Here is a 24,684-nt window from a genome sequence, read left to right as displayed (position 1 = left end):
GTGGGAGAGGAGAGCCGTGGAGTAGCTCTGTGTGCGCAAGAGGGAAGAGTGATAAAGGTTGTACGAGGTCTAATTTTCCTCATACGAATCTGCACTTAAAGATCTAAAGAGGGAAAAACCTGTCTTAGCTTTGCCTCCTGTATTATTTTACTTAGATCCATCTGCAGATTGAATCAAAAGGGAAATAAAAGTCAAGTGTTGAATTTGGTTTAAGATTAAGAAAAAGGGAACAAAAAAAAAAACTTGAACTTATTGGTTTTAAATTGCACTATTTAGATCCTCATGTCAGGAAACCTTATGTGCTTGCTTGTACAGTATAAACATAAATATGAGAAGATTCTGGGGTTCAATCAATTCAAATTTAGTGCAAAACGTCCAGGAACGAAATAAAAAAGCAGCTCTATAGTTTCGTAAATTACACACACGCCTCTCACCGTCTAACCTAAAGGTCTCTCAGGTTCCTGAAGTATACAAGAATTATCCTCAGATGAGCCGTGTCAGAGTGGTGGCGGCATGTGTTTATCTTTCAGGCCAGGTCTGCTGAGCGGCGGAAGGCACGGCTTTCTAGTCGGGCCGCTGCTACGGAGAGACCTGGACCTGACTCTGGATAGAGTAAACACACATGCACGCACACACACACACACACACACACACTCACAGGGCTCTCCCGGCCTCCTCCCTGCCCGTCAGCTGGAGACCACACACCCAGACCACACAGAGTCTGAGAACAACCCGACTCACTCTCACGCAATAAGGCCCACGAGCTGTCACTCCGACCACCTCGGCCTCTGTCAGCGCCGGCGCTGCTCGTGTCGCTTGACGCACCAAACAAAGCATTTCTGTTGTAGGAGGACAGAAAGAGTGTCGCTTTTGGAAATGTTAATGAATGCAAATTGAGGGATTTAAAAAAATAAAATAAAATGTGTGCACTTGTGTCCATGAGTTGTTTTATAGCAGGTGTATCAGTGCAATCATTGAGCCATTAGAAGGAATCAAAGAGCCTGCAGATGCACTGATTACTGCAGTCCAAAAGTCCTAATGTGTGGTCAGCATGGCTCGTAATTCAGCCGTCTCCAGCTGTTCACAGACAGCAGGCAGCCGATGATACATCACTCCCTGCTGGTCACTTATTTTACTGCACCTCTTTCCCAACTATCTGTTGATCAGTCCTGAAAATCATCTGTGATTTTTCTGCATTTCTGGAGATTTACTGTAATTTTTAAAAAAATCCAATATAATGACACGACAGCGTGACCTCGTCCAAAGCTCCTGTCAGCTGCCAGCCAAACCAAATAGACAGCGCCAGCCTCGCATCAGTGCCAGGTAGGCCACCGTATTGTTCCGCTTATCAAAGCCTTATCTGTTTATGCTCACGTCCGAAGTCATCTGACGATTGTTTTTTTCCATGACCTCGCTGCCCCTTATCCGACAACTGTTATTGCTTTCCTGTCATCGTAATGTATTGGGTCAATTGCATTGTTGTCTGAGGACACTCAGATAAACGGAGACATGTGAGAACAATTCGAACCGATTAACTGCGTCGATAAAGAGTTTATTTCTTGGTGATAGGAGAAATTCCTCCTACTGTGGGTCGTATGAAGAGAGGCAGTGTAACTCCGGTGATGGGTAATAATAATAAATCAGTGATAAATGGATTACATAAATCCCAGCGAGTGGACATACCTTAGTCGGCTATTAATGTCCTGCTATCGGAAAGGTGATGAAATAATTATCTGTCGACGGTTTACCGGTGCATTCGCTCCCTTTGCTGACCTACTTATGAGCGCACAACATCGGCGGTGATTAAGTGAGTGACGACTCGTGGATTCTCAGGTTTAAGGGGTCAGGATTCATAAAAAGGGAGCATGAGGTCAACATCTTCCTAACCAAAGTTCAACGAGGGTTAAACGAGACTGTCATCAAATAGCGGGCATGGGTCTGACCCCAAACATACAGAGGTCAGCGACTCCGAGTCCAGCGAAGAAAAACCTTTTCCCTGTTGTCAGGTCAGTCTTTACTGCTCACCCTTTGACTCTCTTGACACCCTCTGGCAGCTCCGTCTGGCTAATATCCTACGATTTGTCAGGTGCTTAGATAACAACATGCTTATCAGAAAAAAAAATGCTGATTTTAATCTTGTGGGAGTTCTTTAAGCTGAAGCTACACCATCCAGCAGATGTCAGCAGAGTTTTGCTCTCTAGTTTTTCTTTTCCCGAGAGCCTCGATGCACTTTTTGACATGTAGAAAAACAGACAAACAAATCGCCAGGGTTTACATTCTGAACATGTCGTTAGAAAAATCTGAGGATTTCAAGTGTAAACACAGAACAAGATGCCGTTTTACAGTCAGTGCGATCAGTGTAGACGCAGTTTAGCTTCTCAAAAATAAGAAGACCCACGTGTGAGAGGCAGCACAGTGTCAGAGAGAGTTTCACAACAAATGCAGTGATTGACATAAAGAGCAACACTTATGTCTCACTATCCAGCCCAATCAGTTAAATTCACCACAGCCCCTGAGTCAAGATGTAACCAATCGCCTTCTTTTGGGGGAAAGTGTCGCCCCTGATATGCTGATGATAGCGGTTTCATTTTCTCCATAAAGCCCTTCTTGAAAATGTTTTGGGGCATTAGCTGACTAAACCGTCCTCTCCGGAGCTTCGAGTGAAAGAGGCACGGGCGATGGAGTAACGGCTCATACAGGCGGAAAAACTGAAGCCTGACTACAAATGATGTGGCTTCCTGCAGAGGGGGAAACACCATGGCAAATGTGTGAATGTGTTTTTCTTTTCTTCTTTTTTTTTGTTCAGTATTTTTTTTTTTTTCTAACCAAATATGACTCTCTCATTCTTCCTCCCTTTGTTTGCAAATGTGGGGAGCATAGAGATGAAACGAGCACAGTACACATAAGTAGTTTCAGATGAGGAGTTTATTTCAAAGTCGATCTGCTCCAACAGCAGTTTTATATTAAAAATCACATTTATGTCTGGTGCTTGTAATCGTTTCTGAAAAAAAAAAAAAAACTGTGTGTATTAGAAATTTAGTTTCCTCTGTACAGTAGTTTGCTGAATGTTTTACTGTAACTGTAAACTGTGATGTGAAATTGGTGTGTGTGTGTGTGTGTGTGTGTCTGTGTTTGAGTCACTGATGTCGTGGGTGGGGGAGTCACATGTTTTATCCTGAGTCCATAAATGTCAATTCCTAATAACAGTAACACCATGACTGTGTGACACACATGCGTCCGCCCACACGCATGCACACATGTGGTCGTTTTTTTTTTTTCTGCGCACACACTCACACATACGCAGCGTTCGACACGCCGGCAAGTTGTACATTAAAGTGATGGATGACGAATGAGTCAAATGTCTGACTGTGAAGCAATGTGAAACAAAATTTTCACTCTGCAGAGAATCAGGGGGCTGACTACACGTTTGAGGGGAAAGAGGATTTATGGTTCAAGAAAAAAAAGAAAAACATTCCCGCCTGTGATTTTGGTCAGACTTTTTGAAGCCATTGTGAAAGTGATGTGGTTTAAGTGTGAAGGAAGTAAAATGCAGAGATCGAAACTCTGGACCACAGAAGAAAAATATAACAAAACCTTTATCCCTCCTACTTTACATTAACCTTTAGGACTTCAACAGCATGAGAAATTCCAACGTACTCATTTTGGCTTTCCGTGTCTGTAAAGCGAGCAGAATCCACTTCATTGTGTGGGACTCGTGGCGCTGCTTTAAGTGGACATTGCATCCACTGTGTGAGCCTCCTACAGTATCTGAGACATGGGAACCTGAGAACTCCTCCCTTGCAGAACCTGCACACAGACCACAAAGGTAGTTTTCCTTCCCAAATGTGAGGCAACGAGTTTCAGGTCAAGAGGAACAGGTACGGTTTCCCTGCAAGTTGCGGGATGAGTGTGATTTTCCAGTCAACCTTCTTGATTCTAGTAAGGTCATCACAGTCAGTCACACAGGACCTGAACCAAAAGTTGCTCTCTGATAATGTGTTCTACACCAATGGTCCCACGCGTTTTTTTTGTTTTTGGTTGTGAGCAAAGTGGTTTTTTTTAGCGATAATCACAAGATTTAAAGCCGGTTTTTAAAGACCTGAAGAACAAAAACTATCCAGTATGAAGGCCAATGAAACGACATGACATTAGCAAGTAAAAATAGGTTTTTCTATGTTAGGTGACCCCTTAAACCTTGATTGTATTTGCTTGCGGACGAGCACATAGACAGTTGCAGACGCCACATATGCACAGTTGTTCTTATTCTACTACTTTCCAATCCAACTGGAAGACTCCATGGACTCTGTATGCACTACTGTCCTTGTAGTGTAGTTCTTATCAATTTTGAGTTTCACCTGATGTCCATGGAAGGGGTTAATGTGGACTGGATTCTTGCAGACAAACTTTCCATCATGCCAACTCTAGTCTCGAGGACAATCACAGATGCCACCAGCGCACAAAGCTCCAGGTGTTGTAAATTTTATCATGCCCCCAAGAACCTTCTATGGACGTCTGTGTGCAGCCTAAAGTTTGTATCTATGGCCCAAGAGGAAGGGCATTTTCAAACACAAGAGAGCGTTTGCCCTTTCCTAGCAATAGTTGACAGGTGAAACAATGGGTAACAACAACAGGAAACCAATGCAGGCTATACCCTCCTACTAACCTCACAAACACGGACTGCACCTGATTGGACGAAGGCTTCATTCACCAGACCAACACGGTGGCTTGTTTGAAGCTTTCTCTTATATTATAAAGACAATCAGCCAAAATGGGTTTCTGATAACTTGTGAGATGAGAAATAAGTCAATAACAGTTATCTTAAAGTTCTTCAGGAGATTCCAAAGGCGCCACGAGGCGGTTCAATGCCCCCGATTTGCAAAAAAGTAACCGAGACCTCAACTGTATGCAAACGAGAAGCAGGCGACAAGACATCCAGTCTCTCAAAATGCATCGTGACGTGACCAGAACGCATTGCGCGGCTTCTTGCAACGACTATGCGTCCATCAGTGTCCACAGATGTCTGTATGAGGATCCACAATGGAGTATAACCACGGCTTAACACTGGCTTTAGAGGGAAAACATGAATGTTAAGAGATATGAGATTGATTTGTAATGCAAAAAAAAAATAAAACATTAATGGAGTGCATGACTAAGCCCAAACAAATGACTTGACTTTCCCAATAAAATTCTAGATTTATAGTCAGATCGGAAAAGTAAGAGGCTACAGGGCAGTGAAATGCCTCGTATGTGAAGTGGACATAAGGGATTCAGTCTTAGCAAGCAAAATTATTTATGAGAACTTGCCACCTTTTCAGATTTTGATTCATCACTTTGATATAATTTAAAGGAATCTGATCATTTTCAAAGCTGATCAGAGTCAGTAGACTGATTCTTGTGCGTGCATTCTGCAGCATGCTGACTTCTGCATTCACATTTTAGTTGTAGCTTCTTTTTTTTTTTAAATTGCAATGCAACCCTGAATTTAGAACGACAGTGGACTAACCACCGACGTTGCTCACTTGCTCTTCTGAGCAAAGGTTTTTGGTTTAGGTGTAAAAAAAAACAAAAAAGGTTTTCAACCACAGAACAAGCTGAGAAGAGATGATTGTCTTCAGCACCGTCTGAATGTGTGAGTGCAAGAATCACATAGTCAACTGTTACCTGTAAAGAATAAGTAGTCATTCATGCTGTTTTGTCCCTTCGACGTGTCTGTGTTTTGTCTAAGGGGCCATTCTTCCTGTGCACCTGTGCTAGTACTTCCTGTCTCTGCTGCCCTCCGCTCCCTTCATCCCCCCCTCCACCCTCAAACCGCATCCTTCACACTCTCACAATAATATTTGTAGAGAAAAAAAAACAAAACAAAACAAAACAAAAAAAAACTTCACAGTCCCCGACACAAAGCTTACGACGCATAGGTGTGCAAGTGAATATGACAGGGTCTTCCCCATATCCACCCCTCGGCAGCTACCATGACAGTTTCTACCGTACAGTACGTGGGACCGCAGTCACAAGGCATGCTAAAAGGTCAGAGCTTTAAATTCACATGCGTGCCCTCCTGCGTGCATCGTCACTCCTGAATATGCTGTAGAGGTCTCTGGGACGGGTAGTCAACTGTTGGGGAGGCGTTCTGTTCCTGGATGTGATCGTAGGCCCGCAGGTAGTGACCATTGTTCTGCTGGTAATAGTACACCAGTTTCCTGGCAAACACTGGCTCCACCTAAAATGAAATTATGTCTGTGTGTGAAATACGCACGTTAACAGCACTTTATCCTGCTGTGCAGAGAACGTGACCTCAACAAGCAGGTTAAAAAAAAAAAGGTTGTTTAGGTTGGCGGGAAAACTGCAAAACAAAGATTTCTTCATTTTATGGCTTTTCAGGATGATTATTTTTCCCAAAGAAGCGTTGCGAGGAGACCTAAATGATATTAAAATATGCAAATAACGCAGCTCTGTCTGTTTTGATATTCCTTTATATATAAATAATTGAACATAAATGTAAAATAAATGTTTCTCTGTCCAGCTAAAGGCCTACCTTTAGGACTTTTACTAATTTACAAACTCATTTTTATTTTATTAAATTCAATGGCAGCTAAATCATGTGAATTCAGTTACTGAGAGCTAGCAGCTATGCTAGCTGTATCAAGAGTTAAGTTCTTTTCTTATTCCTCCAAAAAAAAACCCTCCTTCATTTACGAAATAATTAACAAATAACAAAGAATGTTTTCCAATTACAGATAAAAGACAGAAAAGGATAATAAAATTTAGCTTTAGTTTTAGCTAAAGTTAGCTGTATCTCGCTATAGTTAGCATTGCTTTAGCTACAGTTGCTGTGGTTTAGCTATGTTTAGTTCGGGTTGTAGTTCGGGTTAATCTTTCTATTTTTTAATTTATTTTAAGGTCTTTGCAAAAATCTCATGCAATCATATGTTTTGTTTACGGCCTACAGTAAAAACAGATTTCAGGAAGTTGTTAAAATCTGAGCTCAGTTTTGTTCAAACGTTTAGTAAATTAATTATAAGAATTAAATTAATTATAAGAACAATGCTGAGGTCGTTGTTTTCTGACATTATGCATAATCCATGATGCATATGTAGTAGCTGTATAGTGACAAATAATTGCAATTATATTTTCACCATCTTAAATTTTAATGGTTGATTTGCTTGAAAAGAAAGAACGACTTTTGCGGTGTTTGGGTACCTGTGCTGTGATCATCTTCCTCGGGCGCTGTGGATCGGGATACTCGTCGCCAAAGCACAGCACCACCTGGTGTCTCGGCACATGACGACCGTTATGGGCGAAATCTTGGAGCTCTGAGAGGACAAGGAAGAGGATACAGTGAGAAATGAGGTGTTTTGTACATTAGACCCATCATGTGCAGCTCATCAAACGTTCACACCATCACAGTTCGAACTTTCAGTGAAGCAAAACACACACAGATTAGAAAACCCATTAAGACCACAGCTTACTCACATGACATTTTCCCTAATCACGATGACTTTTCTAGAATTTATTGATGAGAAGATGGTGGAAGTTTATTGTGAAATGGCACAGAAAACCCTGGCTTGTCTGGCGGTGTGGTGGACCACAGAAGGTGGGTGGGGACTCCACACACTCGGCCCCCCCTGCTGAGAAGACGCTGCTTGAACGCCGACAGGGACTTACCGAGCTGAAGGCCTGCAAGCCTCTCCTTCGTCGTTATCACCTCCATCATCGCGACCATTATCAATGTGAAAACAGCCGACACCGTACTGTAAATAGCTGTGGCAGCGTGTTTATCAGTACATTCGTAGTTGTGCTTGAAGAGTCAAAGCTGTTGCCTTAAACAGCGAGTTGTGGAGGATGGAGGTCTGAGCAGAATGACAGTGTGCAGTCGTCTGGTCGTGGATCCTACACTACAGTTTGCATTTTAGTCAAAAAGGAATCAAAGACCCTCCATGTGAAACTGTGAATCCTTCCACTGTAACACAACAATTACACCTCAACCTAACAATTTACAACCAGTGGCCAACATGTGCATTTAGCAAATAATGCAATTGCTATAAATTTGCTATATTTTTTATTTCACAAAACCTCAGGGGAAAATGCTGCATTTTTCTGACAGCTTTAGTCACTAGATCCTCTGCAGATTCAAACTGATGCCTCGCTGTAGATCAAAGTACCAGGCTGTAGATAAAGTTGCTCAAATGGGCTCCACCCAGCAAGCTGTTTATCTGGTGTAAGTCGACGGTTGTAGATTTTCAAGCGGTTCACAACACAGCACCAATATGCAGGTTAAACATATTTATGTCCACCTGTTGAATTTGTTAAGCACTGTACGTATAGACCATCATGAAGTGCTTTAACGCCGCTCAGCTCTCCATGTTTTACCGTTTTGAACAGGAACAAGGAATTTCAAACTGAATTCACCTTTTTATACCCAAATCTGAGCCACTGGGCCTCACATTCAACCACAAAAACTCATGTTTCTGTTCAGGAATGCAAGTACATAACTATAATTTGACATTTTAATCAAGAAATAATAATGTGCTTTATTAGTTTTTTCTGGTTTGTTCGTAAAACAGTACATTTGAAAATGGATGGATAACAATAATAATCACATTTTAGCATTAAAGATATGATTTCGGCTAAAGAGCTTCTACATACTGGTGAATTAACCTTTACAGAAATATAAGAAATGATTGATAAACCGTACACTGGGTGGTGGTCGAATACATGTGTTAAGCACTGTAGATCTGTGCTGATTAAATATTTGTTAAAAATTAAAAATGAGTGAAAACACAGTGTTATTTATACTTGCAATGAGGTGGGTTTTATATTATAGTTGCCCCTGACCAGGGTGTCTCTCTGTTTATTATTAAGGTATTATTCTAGGGTTGGAGGGTGACGTCTACGAAGAACTTTAAAACTCTTTAAAGAAAGCGATCTATGATTTTGGGCCAAATAACTACGAACTGAGTTGATTTAAATGAAGAATTCGAACAGTCCTTCCACAAATTGAACGTAAAGGTAACACGTCCAATGCAGGAACATTAGCTGGATTGTGTTTCGTTTTCTTGCTGGGCGGCACGGTGGGGAAGAGGTTCAGTTCCCGACCTGGGATGTTTCTGTGCAGAGATGGCATGTTCTCCTTGTGCAGTGTGGGTTCTCACCGGGTTCTCCGGCCTCCAGCAATGATCTAAAGACACGCTGAGGGTAACTGGTGATTCTAAATTGGTGTGAATGTGAGTGTGAATGTGAGTGTGCCTTCACCCCGAGTCGGCTGGGATAGACTCCAGCCCCCCATGACCCTAGTGATAATGGATAATGGATGGATGGATGTGTCCTACTGTTCAGGTGTTTCTGTAGGTGCAAGCAGCATATCGGTTCTTACCAATAAGGAACTGCTGGGTGTCGAACAGTTTGCACGGCTGCTCCTTCTCCAGCTTGTTGGGTTTATCCGTATACGGAGCCAGAGGTCCTTCCCAGTACACTCGTCCCTGGCACAGGCGCTTGGCGTACAGCCCATCAGGCGCCATCCACAGCAGCACCCCCCTCTCCAGGACGTTAGGAAGCATGTCAGCGCCCTGCCTCTGAGACTCGGGGTACGGGAATGGAAAAAGGATGATTTCCGCCCCGCTGTGAAACTTGTCCTCCGGGCACGGGGAAGAGGAGGAGGAGGAAGAGGACGGAGAGGACGAGGACGAAGAGGTGATCCGGCAACCTTCTGGGCTGGTGGTGGTGACCTCCTTCACCAGAGACTCTCGGTAGAAAAGGGACACGTGCAGGCTGAAATCTGGAATAAAGAGAGAAAAGCATTTAGCAGATCACTCAACAGCAGCATGACTGGAGTCTCGCAGCTTGAGGCCCTGCAAAGCTGAAACATGCTCGGCGTGCACACTCGTTTTTCTCTAATTATTGCACACGTCTTTTTAATTCTGCTTTTTAATCTTGTGAGGAATAAAAAAAAAAAATCTATCATGGCCTGCCGTTGTGAGTTTCAGAACAGGGAAGTAAGTACGTGTTGTTGGAGATGTTTATAGTTTCTTATCTGCAAATGCAAATACGCTCAAAATAATAAACATTGAACAACAAGCTCATGTCAGACTGTGTGTGTGTCTGTCGAACTCGTTACCTGTTACGGCGTTGTTGTGGTCCATCGCGTACACGGGCGACTGAGATTCCGAAAAGTAGGTGTGGAAGGAGAGCTGAAAACCTGCAGAGAACAAAATAAAGAAATAAATGCCAAAATTAGAGTACTGAATGTGAAAGTAGGGAAATGTGAAAGGGCACCGTGCCACTTCTTTGCAGGGATGAGGAAGTTTTTTCTTTTCCCTTTTTAGAAGAAAAAAAAAACTCTAATCTGGAACAAAAACAAGTCTGAAGAATGTGTGACCTCTTGTCCAACACGCCGTTTGTGTGGCGCTGTGCGTAAGTTTTTCTTTGTGCATGCGGAGATCAAATTAATATTTTACATGCATCAGATGTGCAACTACTCATAACTTATTAGTATTCATTCATTTAGTTTAAATTTTAAGCTCTGAGCGTAACAAATCGATTCATAATTTATCTGATCTCAAAGACTGTCAGCTGAAGGTAGATGATGATAACTGTTGACATATTGAATTTAATAACAACCTACAGGATGACTGACATTAAAGCCTCAGTTTCTAATTGGATCGCAGTGTCACATAAAGAACTAACATATTTCTAAATGCTCTTTATGTCCTGTCCCTTGACTTGAGGATAGCGCAGACATCTCTTTGTTGATATTTATGAAAATCAAACAATCCTTACATCCATATATGAAAGCACAGTACATATAAAGCAGACATGGTTTTATGGTTTGGCCCGTTCTGAATGAATGAAGTGTAACTACCGTTTTCTGTGTGTGACCCGGGCCAAGGTCGACTGATGGGCGACGGGTAGTGGCACTGGCCATACGGCAGCTCCGCATGCGGCCCGTGGTGATGTGTGTTAGGAAGAGGCTGCTGTTCTGGCGGCGCGTGATAATCCCTCCAGTCCCTTCTTTCCTGAGAAACCATGAAGGCGGGAACCTGGAAGGGAGCACAGGGGACAATGTCAATACACTGAGAAGTTTTGTTTTTTACTGATTTATCAGTTGGGTCCAGTTTATAGGATGCAGCAGCAGCAGCAGAATGGGGCTGACCTGGTTGTGCAGGGATGGATATGGAGGAATGTAGCCGAGAGCATTTGCGTGTGACGGCATCTCCTCCATGCTGCTCATCTTCATTCCTATAAATGTAAAAAAAAAAAAAAAATGAAATAAAAAAGCAGAAATGTGTCAGATCATTTGCCCACACCGCTTTCCATTAAAGCATTACCCAAAAAAAAGGACATAAATAAGAATAAACCATAGTTATATTTTAGAGATTAACATTAAACTGATATCTGATGTGCAATATTCTGCAAACACGACTGCATTTCAGCTAAAACCGTGAGCATGTTCTGTGCACTCGTGAGGTTATTTTTGTTCGAGTGGCAGGGAAATTTGCAAAAAGTTTAACAGATGACTGAGTTAATCTGAATCCTGTTCATTCTGAGAATTAAGTGTCAGCCCAGATAGCAAGAACTGCTCTGGTGTGACAAAAACAGTTGTACATACGATGTCGGAGACTTAGTTATGCAAGGCTGGAGGTCGTCTGGTTGTGATATGTGCACCCTGCGCTTAGTAACCGAAGCCCTCTAAAAAAAGCACTACGGCCTTTTTGGTACATGCTTTGGCTTCCTTTGTGCTTCCTGCCTCATCAGAATCAACTGCAGTGGTGCAAATGTATGTGAAAAAATCACCCAGAGACTATAAACAATGCACGCTGCTGTGTGAAACGCAGCAGCTGTATTCTGACTACGCAGGTGAATCGTATATATTATATATATGACAATTTGTAACTAAGATCCAAACATTAATTATTTTACTCTACATTTTGTCACCTCTCTCACACGGGGAGCTGAGTGTACTTGTCTCTGTAATGTCGTGCTTTTCAGCTCCTCTGCATTTTGCATGGACAAAATTTGCTCCTTACCTTTCTTGGCTCCCTCTGGAATGATTTGGTAGACTTTGTACGGCTCTGAGATGTCCAGTTGGCTCCTTTCTACGAGTTCATCAAAGTCATTGCTTTTATTAAGGGCACAGCGTAGTCTGGTTTTCCACGTGGGGGGATCTGGTTTGTCCACACCTTCCTTAAATTTCCCCTTAAACAATGCCCACGCCTGAAACAATCATCAAATGCATTTTATTTACATTTGCTTTTCGGTCATGCATAACTATGGAGCTTTGACGCGTGAACAGCAACAGCAAAAACATCTACAGCTGGGGTTTTTTTTTGGTTTTTGTGCAGTGTTTGAGTTGCATTCGTCGGATGTGTTGGGTGCAGCGTGAGGAGAGAGAGACGGGACGGTCTGACCTTGAAGAGGGCAGCATCCTCCTCCCTGTTATAGTCTTGTTTTCCTGCGTGTTTCCATGGAATCCTGAAGATGGTTTTCTCATCGTTTTCCCAAACCAGGCCGGGATACCTCCTGCTGTCGATCTGATCAATCAGCCACTGCCTCAGCTTGCCGTTGCCACAGCTGACTGACAGGCCGCTGTCCTCATCCAGGTTCATCTCTGCAAAAGAAAATAAAGTCAAATCAAATAACACAAATATCAGAGCTGCAAATACATTAAGGAGCTGTTCTAGTCTTGTTTAGGTTTTCACTGTCAGTCCTTTCATTGGACCAAAGAATAATATTTGTTAACATTACTGATGAAGACGCCAGGTCCAAATAGTTATCATCATGGCAATTTGTAGTGAAAACTGCTTTTCAAAGACACTTGTTTGCACCACATTCCATCCTCTGCAGCCCTAACTCCAATATTAGCAATCATTTTGATGCATTTAATCATGCAATAGCTTTTGCCTGTACTCGTCTACGGGGTAAGGATGTAAAGGTAGCAGCAGAAATGAGTAATTATCATCATCACGTGTGGTCTGATTTTGTTTTCTGCCAGAGAAAAGAAACGTGACTAATTTTAGGAATACATGCATGTGTAAAAACAGAACATGAAGCAATGAAGAGTTTAAACACAACACATGCTGGAGCATCATAAAACTGTGCACACGATTATCAATTTCATGATTAAAGTAGTTAAAGTTACACTGAGAATGATGATGATGACTGAGATCTACTTGATACAGCAAATTATTTTTTATCACAATGAACATATTGGCACTCACTTCAAGGGAGCTGCTGCTGCTGCTTACCTCTGAACGTGCAACGTCCGCCGCCGAAATCTGTTTTGAAGCTCTCGGGGTCCTATTCTTAAATGTTATCACAACTTGATTTGTAGCAGGGAGGAGCCTCTCGGGCTGCGAGAGGTTCAAGAAGGAGATGCACAGCAGTTGGGTGTTCATTTCTGTGAAACTCGGCGCCCACACAGCCCTGCGGTGGGGAATCCCTCTAGTGACACCCTGAGCAGACACCGGGACGGAATGGAACAATCACCTGTGCCATCACAAAAATATCCCCCCCACCGCCCCGCCACATATTTTGTTTTTCTCTATAAATCTGTTAGTTCGAGCTAATTTCCACTGACAAGACGGCTGACTGGAAACATCTACAACAACTTTAGATGTAGAAGCTGTTATTTGAGAAAGGTTTGACTGGATACTGACGAGGCACAGGGAGCCAGTATCAGAACACATGCTTGAATAATCAAAAAAACTGCCACACTCTCAAAGTGCACTTTGTTAGTAACACTGCCCTCCAGTGGCTGTCGTGTACAGCTATCGGCAGCGTGTACACAACTACTTTATGTAGAATCTCTGGTGAAAGTGTTTATTTTTTATAGTTATGGGGTCGCTGAAAGACAAGTGAGCAAAAAGCCTGATCTCAGAATGTGATCTTTGTGTTTCTGATGCCACCATGCATGACCTCCCCTGCACATTAGACAAACAGGAAGAGAACCAGGAAACAAGAGCTGTAAACAGAGCGCAAAGTCTGTCTTATCAGCTTCAGTACTGCAGCCCACCGACCGACAACCTCCGCAAACGCTTAGACTTTGCTCCTTTTATTATAACGATATGAAATCATGTAGACACGGTGGGAAAAAACAAAAAAACAGTTCAAAACATTTATAAGTAAAAAAAAAAAAGCACCTGAAACATCAATTACTGCTAAAAAAAAATTTACTGAACATGATAAAAGTCTCTTCAAACATTCATGTCCGTTGTATTTTTAAGGATAAGTCCATCCTGACAGTAGTCCACTCCAAAGCACGTTAGATGTCCAGAATACTTCAAGCATCTCACAGTAATCCAGGCTGAAAGATCTCACCGATCAGATACCTCCAGGTGGAGTAGATGCATGTTTTTCTACCTCCTCGCCGTTTACGTTGGACGCCCTGGCAAGCAAGTCACGTATATCAGCCTCGTCATTGAAAGGGTTTTCCTTATACTCCATCCTTATCCATTCTCTGAACTACGGGGGGAGAAGAAAAACCAAACATTTGGTTTGTTGTTGTCAATGTAATGATGCAAAACACTGTTTAATGCTCCAGCTCTGTATGTTCAGGACTCACCTCTTCAGCTTGAGTGGTCTCGAATTCCTGGAGCTGCCGCTGGAAGCCCAGGTTGGGTCCGGCACAGGGCCGAGCCACCCTCACGGCGGCCAGCGCCTCCTGCCAGCCCAGTCCTGTCACCGTCATGATGTAGGCCACCACCAGGGTGACGCTTCGGGACACACCTGCCAAACTGTAAGGAGAGAGGGACAGACGAGAAACTAAGATGCAAAAAATGTCACCATTTTCCTGCAAACTTTTAGCCGCTGGTGGAAATGATGGCCGTCTGCGTTATGACCACTGATATTTTGCACCATGTCGAAGCCCTCATCCCAGTTTTAAGAATCACTAGACGCCATATTGCCTCCGATTCAAGTCACACACCTGTTTGTCCGTAAAACAATCGTGAGGACGCTGAAAAGAAAAGTGACATTCCGACGGTGGTAACAAACAGGATATATTTCATTGTCGTTAAGAAAATCAAAGGAGGGAAGCTAAACCCGGCATAGTGGAAAATATTAGAGGTTTGTTAAGCGGGGATATAAATAACTAGGTTCTCTGTGTTCTGCGTGAACAGCCCATCACAAAAAAACAATGCGTAAAGAGTACACTTAAAGTAGAGGCTTTAAACAACTGAAATACTCCAAATAATACACATTCTTTTGTAATATCAGCAGTATGTGGCTAACTAGACTACAGATGGTGACAAATTGAGAATAAAATATAAGATAAATGAGGTGAAACTGGTGTAAGAATGGATTCAATACGTGTCTAAATGAACTTTGGCCTTTGGAATCAGTCTGAGAGTGATTAAGTAGAGAGGCCTTTGTCAGTGCACACCTTATAAATAGCTGCTTGTACTTCTGAGAAGACCCTCTCTCCAACCAAATATAACCTTACCCTGTGAACACATGGTCAGCACTAGCACAATGCGGTCAGACTCGTTACTGTACTCTGTTTTGGGAAGTTCAAGAATAAACCTTTATCATTTAATCTCTTCTGTGCAGCAGTTACACATGAGTTCACATGTCTCGCTGCGTGCGGTGAGCCTAGTTTTTCTTCTAACCCAGCTGTAGATAAACTGTACATTTCAATATGTCTGTGATTGTGTAAGACAGATGGAGGGAATCTATACAGTTCACTTCCTACAGCAGCACATGTTGTTTTCAGAGCCCCTGTGAGTGGATTCTAGCTCTCAGGTAAAGCAATCTCGCTCTCACCAGTGAACGAGGCAGCCTTCTCCTTTCAGCCGGGACTCGTGCATGAACGTTATACTTTCTTTAAAGTGCTGAGTCCTGCGGGGAATAAGAAAAACCTGGTTACAATAGGTCACGACCACATTAAAGCGCTGTGAGAGCACAGCAGGATCTGCAGTAAAAGCTGTGTTGTTATTTTGTCTTCACGAGCGCCGAGAGGCGTCTAACAGCGCAGTTTGGTTTGGGGTTTGTTTTTTTTCTCATACATGACAGGTGCTATGTTTTTGACATGCTGATCCTGAAAAGATCAGGATCAGGGTGTGTTCATGTCAGATTTGAAAGAGCTGGTGTCATATTTCACACATCAGGCTGAGAGATAGGTGACAAACGGGGGGCTGTAAGGCTGACGTGTGCATATGTGTGAGTATGTATATTGCATGGGCCAAATGTGTGTTTGTGGGTCTATATGTGCCAACCATCAGGTTAAAACTGCACAAAAGAACTGCAAGACTTCCGTCCTGCTAATAGACAGCTTGCAATGTGAATTTGGTCAGAGACAAACGCGATACAAGCACCACCCCCTTCATTTTTCTTTTGTAGTTTCTTAGAAAAAAAACCAACAATTGCACGCACTTGAACATGTCATAGATTGGAGCCGAAGCAACAGCCGAGAGCTAAACCCAGCTGTGTTACCGTGGTGGACGAGGTTCACAGTCAAACATCGAGCTGGTGAAAGCGTATCATTTACACGTTAGCTTGAAGAAAATGAACCTCAGACACCCACACACAGTGCTGCCTGAAATGAGTGTGGTACTTTCTCTCTTTGCCTCAGCTTTTCATTGTTCTGCTCTGTGTGTTGCTGAGCTGCACATTTTGGTACTTACAGGTTTTGTGTGGGCAGGTCAGCTGCTGAAATGCAGAGATAGGTCATCTCCTGGTGGACAAAGAAGACTAGTTAGCCTCCCTATCAGCAGTCACTCGCAGCGGATTAACATCACCACAAATCAGCACACTTGAGGTTTCACAATGTACGTCGCTGATTGTAAACACGGGCTCTGCGAGCGTATGTAGTAGGAAGAAAAAGTCAGTTTAAGGACAGTTTGTGTTCTCATTCCTCGTCCTTGTCATTGTTTTTTTTTGTTTTGCTTTTACAATGACACAACTGAGAAACAAAGACGCTTTTGTGCTTCCAGCTGTCAGAGTAACTTCAGATCCAAATCAATAATTCAGGGGAAAAAAAGAAAAAAAAAACAATAATGAAGAGACTGCACAGTCCACAGAGGCTGAAACAAGAACAACCGCCTACTCTGAAACCCACGCAAGCACACAACTCAGCACAATGACCAAACCAACTGCTTCTGACTGGCATTTTTTCATGATACGCCAAGAATCACATGAGCGAGAAACTCCCCTGCCTTTTTTTTTTGTTGACTCGCTCGAGGAATGACAGCTGTTTGCTCAAGAGGAAGCCCAAGTGGCGAGCACTCGCACCTGAACAACCTGACAGACTGGTCCATGGGCTGTGTCAGACGGAGCTGCACCATGTACCAAAACACCTGGAGAGCCTCAGCCAATCAGTCCGCTCGGTTTTATTTGCTTGAAATATTAACGGGCAGCTTGAGATGCACACTTCTCATGATCCGGTTGAGAGCTGAGATGCTAAAAGGTGGAGAAATCGAGAGCTTCTCACCTGGAGGATGGGCGCCGCGCTGTCGTGAATGGACAAGATGTGTGTGATGTTGTTTCTGGCTAACTGTTCTCTGTCTCTTGCATCTGTGATGAACAGACAGCACCAATCAAAGACACGTAAACATATACCAAAAAAAACTGACTATAAAATGCACTGACACACACCTTTGAAATTCCCCAAGTATAAGTCAGGCAGGACCTGGAAGAAGAGAGAACACTGGATGTAGTTTTGGTCAAAAAAAAAAAAGGAAAAGCATGACTGAACATGAGGAGTGGTGCAACAGCTGAGACCTGAAACAGCTGACTCAAGGGGACTCACTGAAAATATGAAGTGATAATTAGAAATTAGAGGCCATGGTGCAAATTTAACCCTGAGATCATTTGACTAGATTTTTAAAAATGAAGCTATCAATTAAAATAATCACTACATGAAGTGTTTTAAGTTAAACCACTTAGTTGGAAATGATATGGAATATTTTTAATGGTAGGCCTATATTTTTTAAAAACAAAAAAAAAACCAATCATTAGACACTAACTTTAATGCTGCAAACAAAATTGAGCACAATCCTTCCAGCACTGAGCTCCACTCATGACAAACTCCAACCTGAGGCGCATGGAGCAGATGGAAAACGTACCTTGTTGATGCCATTCCCCATCCTGAAAAAGAGCCCGTCTGGAAAATCCCTCTGAGAAGAAATGCCCCTCTGTGTGTCCCGCTTGTGTAGAAGTGATTATCTAAAGTCTCGATAGCTTTCCAAAGCCACTGTTGGAGGGGGGGAGAGAGAGAAAAGCAGCAGCTCCGTGTCCGAGCGAGCAGAGGACTGCTGCCAAACGCTGCGCCGTGTTGAATTCTGGGATTTGTAGTTTGCAGGCTTTGCTGACAGAGCGGTGGTCTAAAAACCAACCCCGTATTTGTGGATGGATTATTAATACCTCGCCCCTCAGGACAGCAAAATACTTAACCCACAATTATTTAAATATAACAGAGTGTCTCGCAGAGGGAATAAATATGCAGGATTCAAAGGCCGATGTCAGATAAGAGGGAAAAACATGGGATTTTTCCACTTGAATGTGCTGTGAAAATGAATAAAAGAGATTCAAAAAAATAAGAAAAAGTGGGACTTCTATTAATTTTTCAAATTTTGGAAAGAAAAAACATTTCTAGAGGCTTATTTTCTAATCCTACTATGCTGTTGTATTATAGAGGGCTGTTGAAATTTATGTCAATGAGAGAGTTTAGAAATATATTAATATACCTTGATTTCTTATTTTACAGTTAATTTCATATTTACCTGATGTGCAGTTTCCATTTTGGTGACAACTGCTCAAGAGAAAAAGAAGGAAAAGTTTTATCAATGGCAAAACATTGTTTTTATTTATTATGTCAGTATTAAAATTCCAGCCATGTGTGATGATAATTTCAGTAATATGTGTTTCCATTGTTACTCTGTGACCTGTTGTCATATTTTAGTAGTTACTATAAAGATTAGAGAGGTCACGTGCTGCATGCATTCACAAATATCCATTCTGGGAAATGGCACAATTTGTCAAATAGGAAGAAATAAAACTGACAGTGAAGTTGTATTTACTGCAACTTGGATATCAAAGTTTCAGTGATTGATCTATCAGATCTGGGGTGGCCACAGGGGTGACCAGTGAATGGCATTCCATATTGAAGGCGCCTCTGAATGACAATTAAGTCCAACGTTTGAATGAATTAATCAGAGGAAGAAAAGTCTGTTGGTTTTTCCTTCAGACATCTCAGTTGACCACATTTACCTCAAATTTTAAAACTACCAGAGGATAAAATCTAACCTAAAACGCTTTGTTTGCCTCAAATTTCTGCACTTATACATGAGACCCAATGAAAGAAGGACCAAGAACAGCACATCCAACATCCTGATGTCCTCGGATGCAGATGTTGACATTGGTAGGGTTAGGGAGGAACGGCCACGCAAAGCTTCACCCTCTCCACCATCAAAACATCTTTTTGTGACACCATCTTTGGAAAAGTTTATCCAGACACCACCCTTCCCTGAACGACAGATCAGAAACAAATGTGTCAGTACCAGAAAGGCACATTGAGAAGCTTTTAAACCACAGGGAGGAAAAACAGTGCCACTAATAAAAACGACCACATGGACACCACTCTCCATTGAGAAACTTTGAAGGCACATTGAAAAGAGTGAGAGGATGTGCTCAAAAGAAACCATTGAACCATGCATCCTGTGAGAGTTCCAGTTCTATATATTCCTACACTACTAGCTTGTACTTTCACCCGCTTGGATGCAAAGGTTGCACAGACCACCCTCCTGCAGTGCACCATCACCGGATAGAACCACCTTGCTTCCTCCAGCATCTCTGCTGGCAGGAAACAACCTGAGCAGAGAACCGGTGCCAAAGCAGGGTCTTTGAGAAGCAAATCCCAAGCGTGAAAATCAGCAGCGTTACTACTGCAGAGAGACGACGGCATCCAGCAGTCTGTACTGGTTAATATCACGATAACATCAACAGGACGTGCTGCTACCCACTGCCCCACATCGACAGCACATGTACACCGCAGGCACCAGTTGGTTTAGCTTCCTGGTGATCTGTTGTTGTTCTATGTGGGCCAGCAAGCAACCGCCAGACTACAGCTTGAATGAGAGGAGGTGTCTGCGGCATGTATGGGAAGTGACAGCAGCCAGCATCAGCCTCCTACGTCAATCTTACTGTGTCACTTTTCAGGCTTGATATTTCAAATTGTGGTTTTCGTTTCGTGTCAACTGATTATCTAAAGTAATTCATGCTGGTAGTAATAAAGTGAGCTCAGGGTATAGAGATGGTCAACATGCTGTTTTGAATACAATACAATCATTTGTAAACCCCATGATCTTGAATATTACTCAAAATAAGTAGAACTGTGGATGGAACGTAGTTTGTAATGACGTTCACCGGTTTGTTTTGTTCAGTTGTGCTCAGTTACGCGTTAACTCTCTCACAGAAGCCCGGAAAGTTCTCTAAATAACTGGAAGATTATCAGCAGTAACTGTGAACAGAACAAACAACACAAGGTGTAAACCAGTAAATGGTGACAACACAGGACAGGTAAATTATGATACTGCTTTGTTGTGGCTTTAGTGTGTGATAGGTGGAATTTATAGTGTGGGCGTTCACACATTTAGGTTGCCCAAAATCTAGGCCTTACATATCTGACATCGCCCGCACAGTCGGAGGCTACAACTCAGGTGGTTTCCCGCTCCAGTTTCACATAAATGCTTGTTTTATCAATGAACTTGTAGTTTTTTTTTCTCCTTTGTTTTTCTTTAGGCTCTGTTTAGCTGCACTGTTTAAATTGTACGAAACTGGATTGTTGTCTTCACAGTTTGCGTCCTCTTTTTTTTTTAGATTCTGTAAAAGCTCTCACAAATGCTTTTTAGTTACAGAAAAAGAAAGCTAGAACAATGTCAGTGTGACAGATGCAAATGGATGCAGCTCTGCTTCGTGCCGCAATGATCGGTTTCACCAGTAGGTGGCAACGACGCTACACGCTGAGATGTTTCAGAGGAGTTCTCAAAAACTTCATTTAAAAAGAACTAAGAAAGAGCTTAGCGGATGAATAAAAACTTTTAAATTCTATCCTGTGTTTTTTTTTTAATTTAAAAAAAATTTTTTTAGACGTTTTTGGAAAAGCAAATCGGGAATCTATTAGCCGTCCTGATGTTTTTGTTTCTGTTATCGACTTTTCCGGCTGTTTGTAGTTTTTTGTAGTTCTTTCGGGTTTCGCTTTTGAGCGAGGACATCGAGGAAATCCCGGAAACGCTAATAAAGTGCTCCAAGTGGATTTTCGGCACTTTTGGGTAACCATTTAACTCCGGTTTTGTTTGATATCGGGACTGAATGCGGTCGTTAATGTTATTCGACGGTTGATAAGTTTGCTCGCGGGAAGCTAACTTTGATTTTGTTGACTAAACTTTTGAGAACAGTGAGGCGCTAGCTTAACGCTCCTGTCAATGTTGTGAGCGTCACGGATGGCTAATTCGCCGCTCCGCTCATTCATTTAGTCTCTTTTGATTATCTTAAACGGGTTCTTAAAAGACATAATCGTGCGTCTGTGTGAGCTGTGGGGTTTTATCGTGACTTGTTCCCAGGGATGGCCACCGCGCCTCAGTCCTCGCTTCATATGAGGTCGGCGGATCTCATCGTTAAGGAGCCTCTGGACTACGGAGGCTTTGGAGAGGTTTACCTGTGCTACCACGTAACCCTGGGTCATGTGGTGTTGAAGACTATGTACACAGGCCCTCTTCGCAGCGAGTAAGTTATCTGCGTATGTGTGTGTGAGTGTATGAAGGGTCTGGGTATTCCCCCCTCAGCCTGGTGATAACTTGAATCATGTGTCCAGAACAACTGTGTATGGAGCAGCTCCACTCAGACAATACACTCACATTGTTGTGTGTATGATATGTAGAGACACATGCTGACGTTGGTAAACAGTCTGTGTTTGCCAGCCTGACTTGTTGTCGTCACTGTGGCAGTGTGTGCTGGAATACAGCATGCACTGGTTTCTATTTGAAACACTTCCTTTAAATGAGGGATAAATGAGAAGTGGATTCATCTGAAATGCGGATGCATGCAGGCAAAATCAGTTTTTCATATCCAATTTATCAACAGCTGTCTTATTAAAAATCTCCATTCATGTTTTTGTTGCAGCCCCACCACCTGATTTCACATACTGTATCAGGGAACTATATTATAAAAGCATCCTGCAAAAGACTTTGTTAGAATAAATGTGGGGATTCACCAGAAGTCTACATACACTGCATAAAAAGACATGAAACCTTTTTTTTCTCACTGTCTGACATTAAATCAGACTAAACTTTGCCTGTTTTGGGTCAGTTCGGATCACCAACATTATTTCTGTTTGCTAAATGCCAGAATAATGAGAGAGAGAGATTTTTTTTTACTACTTTCTTTGCCTTCAAACTCTATGACTTGGGTCAAACGTTCTGGGTTTCCTTCCACAAGCTTCTCACAATAGTTGGATGGGTTCTGGCCCATTCCTCCTGACAGAACTGGTGGAACTGGGTCAGGTTTGTTGGTCTCCTTGCTCCACTGATGTTCTCCAGGATGGAGATCAGGGCTTTGTGATGGCCACTCCACAACACTGACTCTGTTGTCCTGAAGCCTCTCTGTAGCTAGTCTATGCTGAGGGTCATTGTCCATCTGAAGACCCATTAGTGTCCAAGCTTTAACTTCCTGCTGATGTCTGGAGATGCTGCTTCAGTATCTCCACATCATGATCTTTCCTCATGATGCCATCTATTGTGTGAAGGTCACCAGTCCCTCCACAGCATGATGCTGCCACCCCCGTGCTCCACAGCTGGGATGGTGTTCTCAGGCTTCAAGCTTCCTCCTTTTTCCTCCAGATGTACCGATGGTCATTAAGGCCAAACAGTTCAGGTTTAGTTCCATCAGACCACAGGACATGTCAGGACATATTATTGATATCTTGGCTGGTTTCTTTAGATTTTCCATGTTGTCACAAAAGGAAGCAGTGTGTTTGAGGTGTGACTTAAAATACATCCACAGGTGTGCCTCCAGTTAACCAATGAATCATCATCTGGGCTTTCCCAAATAGTTTGAAGACATAGTCGTCTTAGTGGATGTAAACTTCTGACTTTGAAGAAAGTAATTAAAAAAAATTTAAAAAAATGAAAAAAAATTCTCTCTCTCATTATTCTGGCGTTTAACAAATAGAAACAATGTTGGTAATCCTAACTGACCTAAAACAGGAAAAATTTAGTCTCATTTAATGTCAGACAGTGAGCAAAAAAAGGATATATACATCTCTTTTATCAGGTATATGTAAACATCTGGTTTCAACTGTTGACCAGTCACTGGTAACATAAGCATGAAAACATGACATTATCCATATCAAGGGGGTCGTCTCCCCTGGCAGCTTTGGGAAAAGTCTTCAGACGAGACTTAGCTGGGAGCTTTCAGTGCCATGTAGCAGGCTCCTTTGTAAATATGATATATAGGAGTGCAGCTAAAGATTCTTTTTATGATATCAATTAATGTTAAAATGTCAAAAGCAATTGTGAAAAAGGCTTGTTAAGAGCTGCGTTTCCAACATGTGTCAAGGTAATTTACGTAATTATAATGATCTAAGTAACAATAGTGATTATCAAAGTTAACGCAAGATGAATTCTCTCTCAGTCGACTTATCTATTTATGACTTTTTTTCCTAATAAGGTCCTGTGAGGGAAGTGCTGGTTAAAATTTTTCTCAGTAAATATTTTAAATCAGCTCAGGGTTAATCAGTACTGAGCACTGCTTAAAAACAAGTGCTCTTTTTCCCCCCCTTAATTTTAAATATGTGCATGACTTTGTGGTGTTGCAGAACATTCTGCAGCACATCATGGTCTGGATGCACCTGGATGTATTTAAACAGCGACCGTTACACATAGATAGTGGAAGGGGAGGAAAAAATCATTTGAAATGCGCATTCAGTGACGAGCTTATACAAGCAGTCTACATTCGATGAGTCAGACTAATGACTAATAAAGGAATTTGTGCGGCGACAGAGCTGGTGATCCACCTGTTCTGTATAACTGGACACGATAACAGAAACACAGAATTAAAAACTGTATGTAACACTCATCCCTCATTTCAGTCTCCGTCGTATTTTTAATATCCACACTAACACCCATCTGGCATATCACATCCGAGCGTCCCTACATCCTTCCAAAAGGCCTGCAATAAGATTCAACCTCGTTTTTTCACTTGTCCGCCGTCAATTTCAGCCTTTCACTGTATTAACTGTACTTTTCAGGGACAGTAAAAGGTCACTGCTGGAGGAGGGGAGCATCATGGCGAGCCTGAACCATGAGCGAGTGGTCAAGCTGCTGGGCGTGATCATGGAGGACAGAGACTGCTCTCTAGTCATGGAACTCATCCCCAGAGGCAACCTGTTGGTCATGCTAGAAACGGTCAGCAGGTTCAGAATACAGTCACACTGGAAAAGGAAATTATTAAAATGAATACATATAGATCTAGTAGTTTAATCCAAAATTGAAATTACTATATTTTAAATGTAAATTATAGGAATAATATACTTTTTCCCCCCTTCGTTTTAGGTCAATGTGCCAGTATCTGTGAAGGGAAGAATCATCTTAGAGATTCTGGAAGGGATGGTGTACCTCACAGAAAAACGTGTTCTACACAAGGACATCAAGCCAGAAAACATTTTGGTGGATAAGGATTTTCACATCAAGGTACATTGTA

The 24,684-nt window shown here is 42.3% G+C and overlaps 3 protein-coding genes across 5 annotated transcripts in view; 1 reads left to right on the top strand and 2 right to left on the bottom strand.

Moving 5' to 3' along the window:
* Positions 1–2,907: 2,907 nt before the first annotated feature.
* On the bottom strand, positions 2,908–13,351 carry irf4a (interferon regulatory factor 4a). 2 transcript variants are annotated; one of them, XM_008297508.1, is made up of 9 exons: positions 13,239–13,351; positions 12,402–12,601; positions 12,021–12,207; positions 11,147–11,232; positions 10,856–11,033; positions 10,112–10,192; positions 9,371–9,772; positions 7,198–7,310; positions 2,908–6,217 (listed from the first exon to the last, which is right to left on the bottom strand). In XM_008297508.1, exons 2-9 carry the CDS (start codon positions 12,597–12,599, stop codon positions 6,068–6,070), a joined length of 1,395 nt encoding a protein of 464 aa, XP_008295730.1. In that variant the 5' UTR covers positions 12,600–12,601; positions 13,239–13,351; the 3' UTR covers positions 2,908–6,067. The 2 variants fall into 2 exon arrangements, with proteins under 2 accessions (XP_008295730.1, XP_008295731.1); XM_008297509.1 differs by lacking the exon at positions 13,239–13,351 and having other exon boundaries at positions 12,402–12,742.
* A 677-nt stretch (positions 13,352–14,028) lies between these two features.
* Positions 14,029–18,188, bottom strand: dusp22b (dual specificity phosphatase 22b). Its single transcript, XM_008297507.1, has 7 exons — positions 18,054–18,188; positions 17,584–17,617; positions 17,420–17,502; positions 16,614–16,663; positions 15,754–15,828; positions 14,555–14,726; positions 14,029–14,454 (listed from the first exon to the last, which is right to left on the bottom strand). The coding sequence occupies exons 1-7, from the start codon at positions 18,072–18,074 to the stop codon at positions 14,314–14,316; spliced, it is 576 nt and encodes a 191-aa protein (XP_008295729.1). The 5' UTR covers positions 18,075–18,188; the 3' UTR covers positions 14,029–14,313.
* A 3,003-nt stretch (positions 18,189–21,191) lies between these two features.
* ripk1l (receptor (TNFRSF)-interacting serine-threonine kinase 1, like) overlaps positions 21,192–24,684 on the top strand; it is an 18,372-nt gene continuing 14,879 nt past the window's right edge. Inside the window, exons 1-4 of one of the 2 annotated variants that reach the window (XM_008297506.1) lie at positions 21,192–21,257; positions 21,549–21,711; positions 24,233–24,389; positions 24,537–24,674. In XM_008297506.1, coding sequence (XP_008295728.1) covers positions 21,551–21,711; positions 24,233–24,389; positions 24,537–24,674 — 456 coding nt within the window. In that variant the 5' untranslated portion in view covers positions 21,192–21,257; positions 21,549–21,550. The other variant, XM_008297505.1, reaches the window with a different exon arrangement.

This window comes from Stegastes partitus, unplaced genomic scaffold, assembly GCF_000690725.1.
Source record: "Stegastes partitus isolate 25-593 unplaced genomic scaffold, Stegastes_partitus-1.0.2 Scaffold1225, whole genome shotgun sequence".
NCBI classification, from domain to species: Eukaryota; Metazoa; Chordata; class Actinopteri; family Pomacentridae; genus Stegastes; species Stegastes partitus.
The sequence above is the reverse complement of the archived record's forward strand: the minus strand, read 5'-3'. Positions and strand labels throughout refer to the sequence as shown.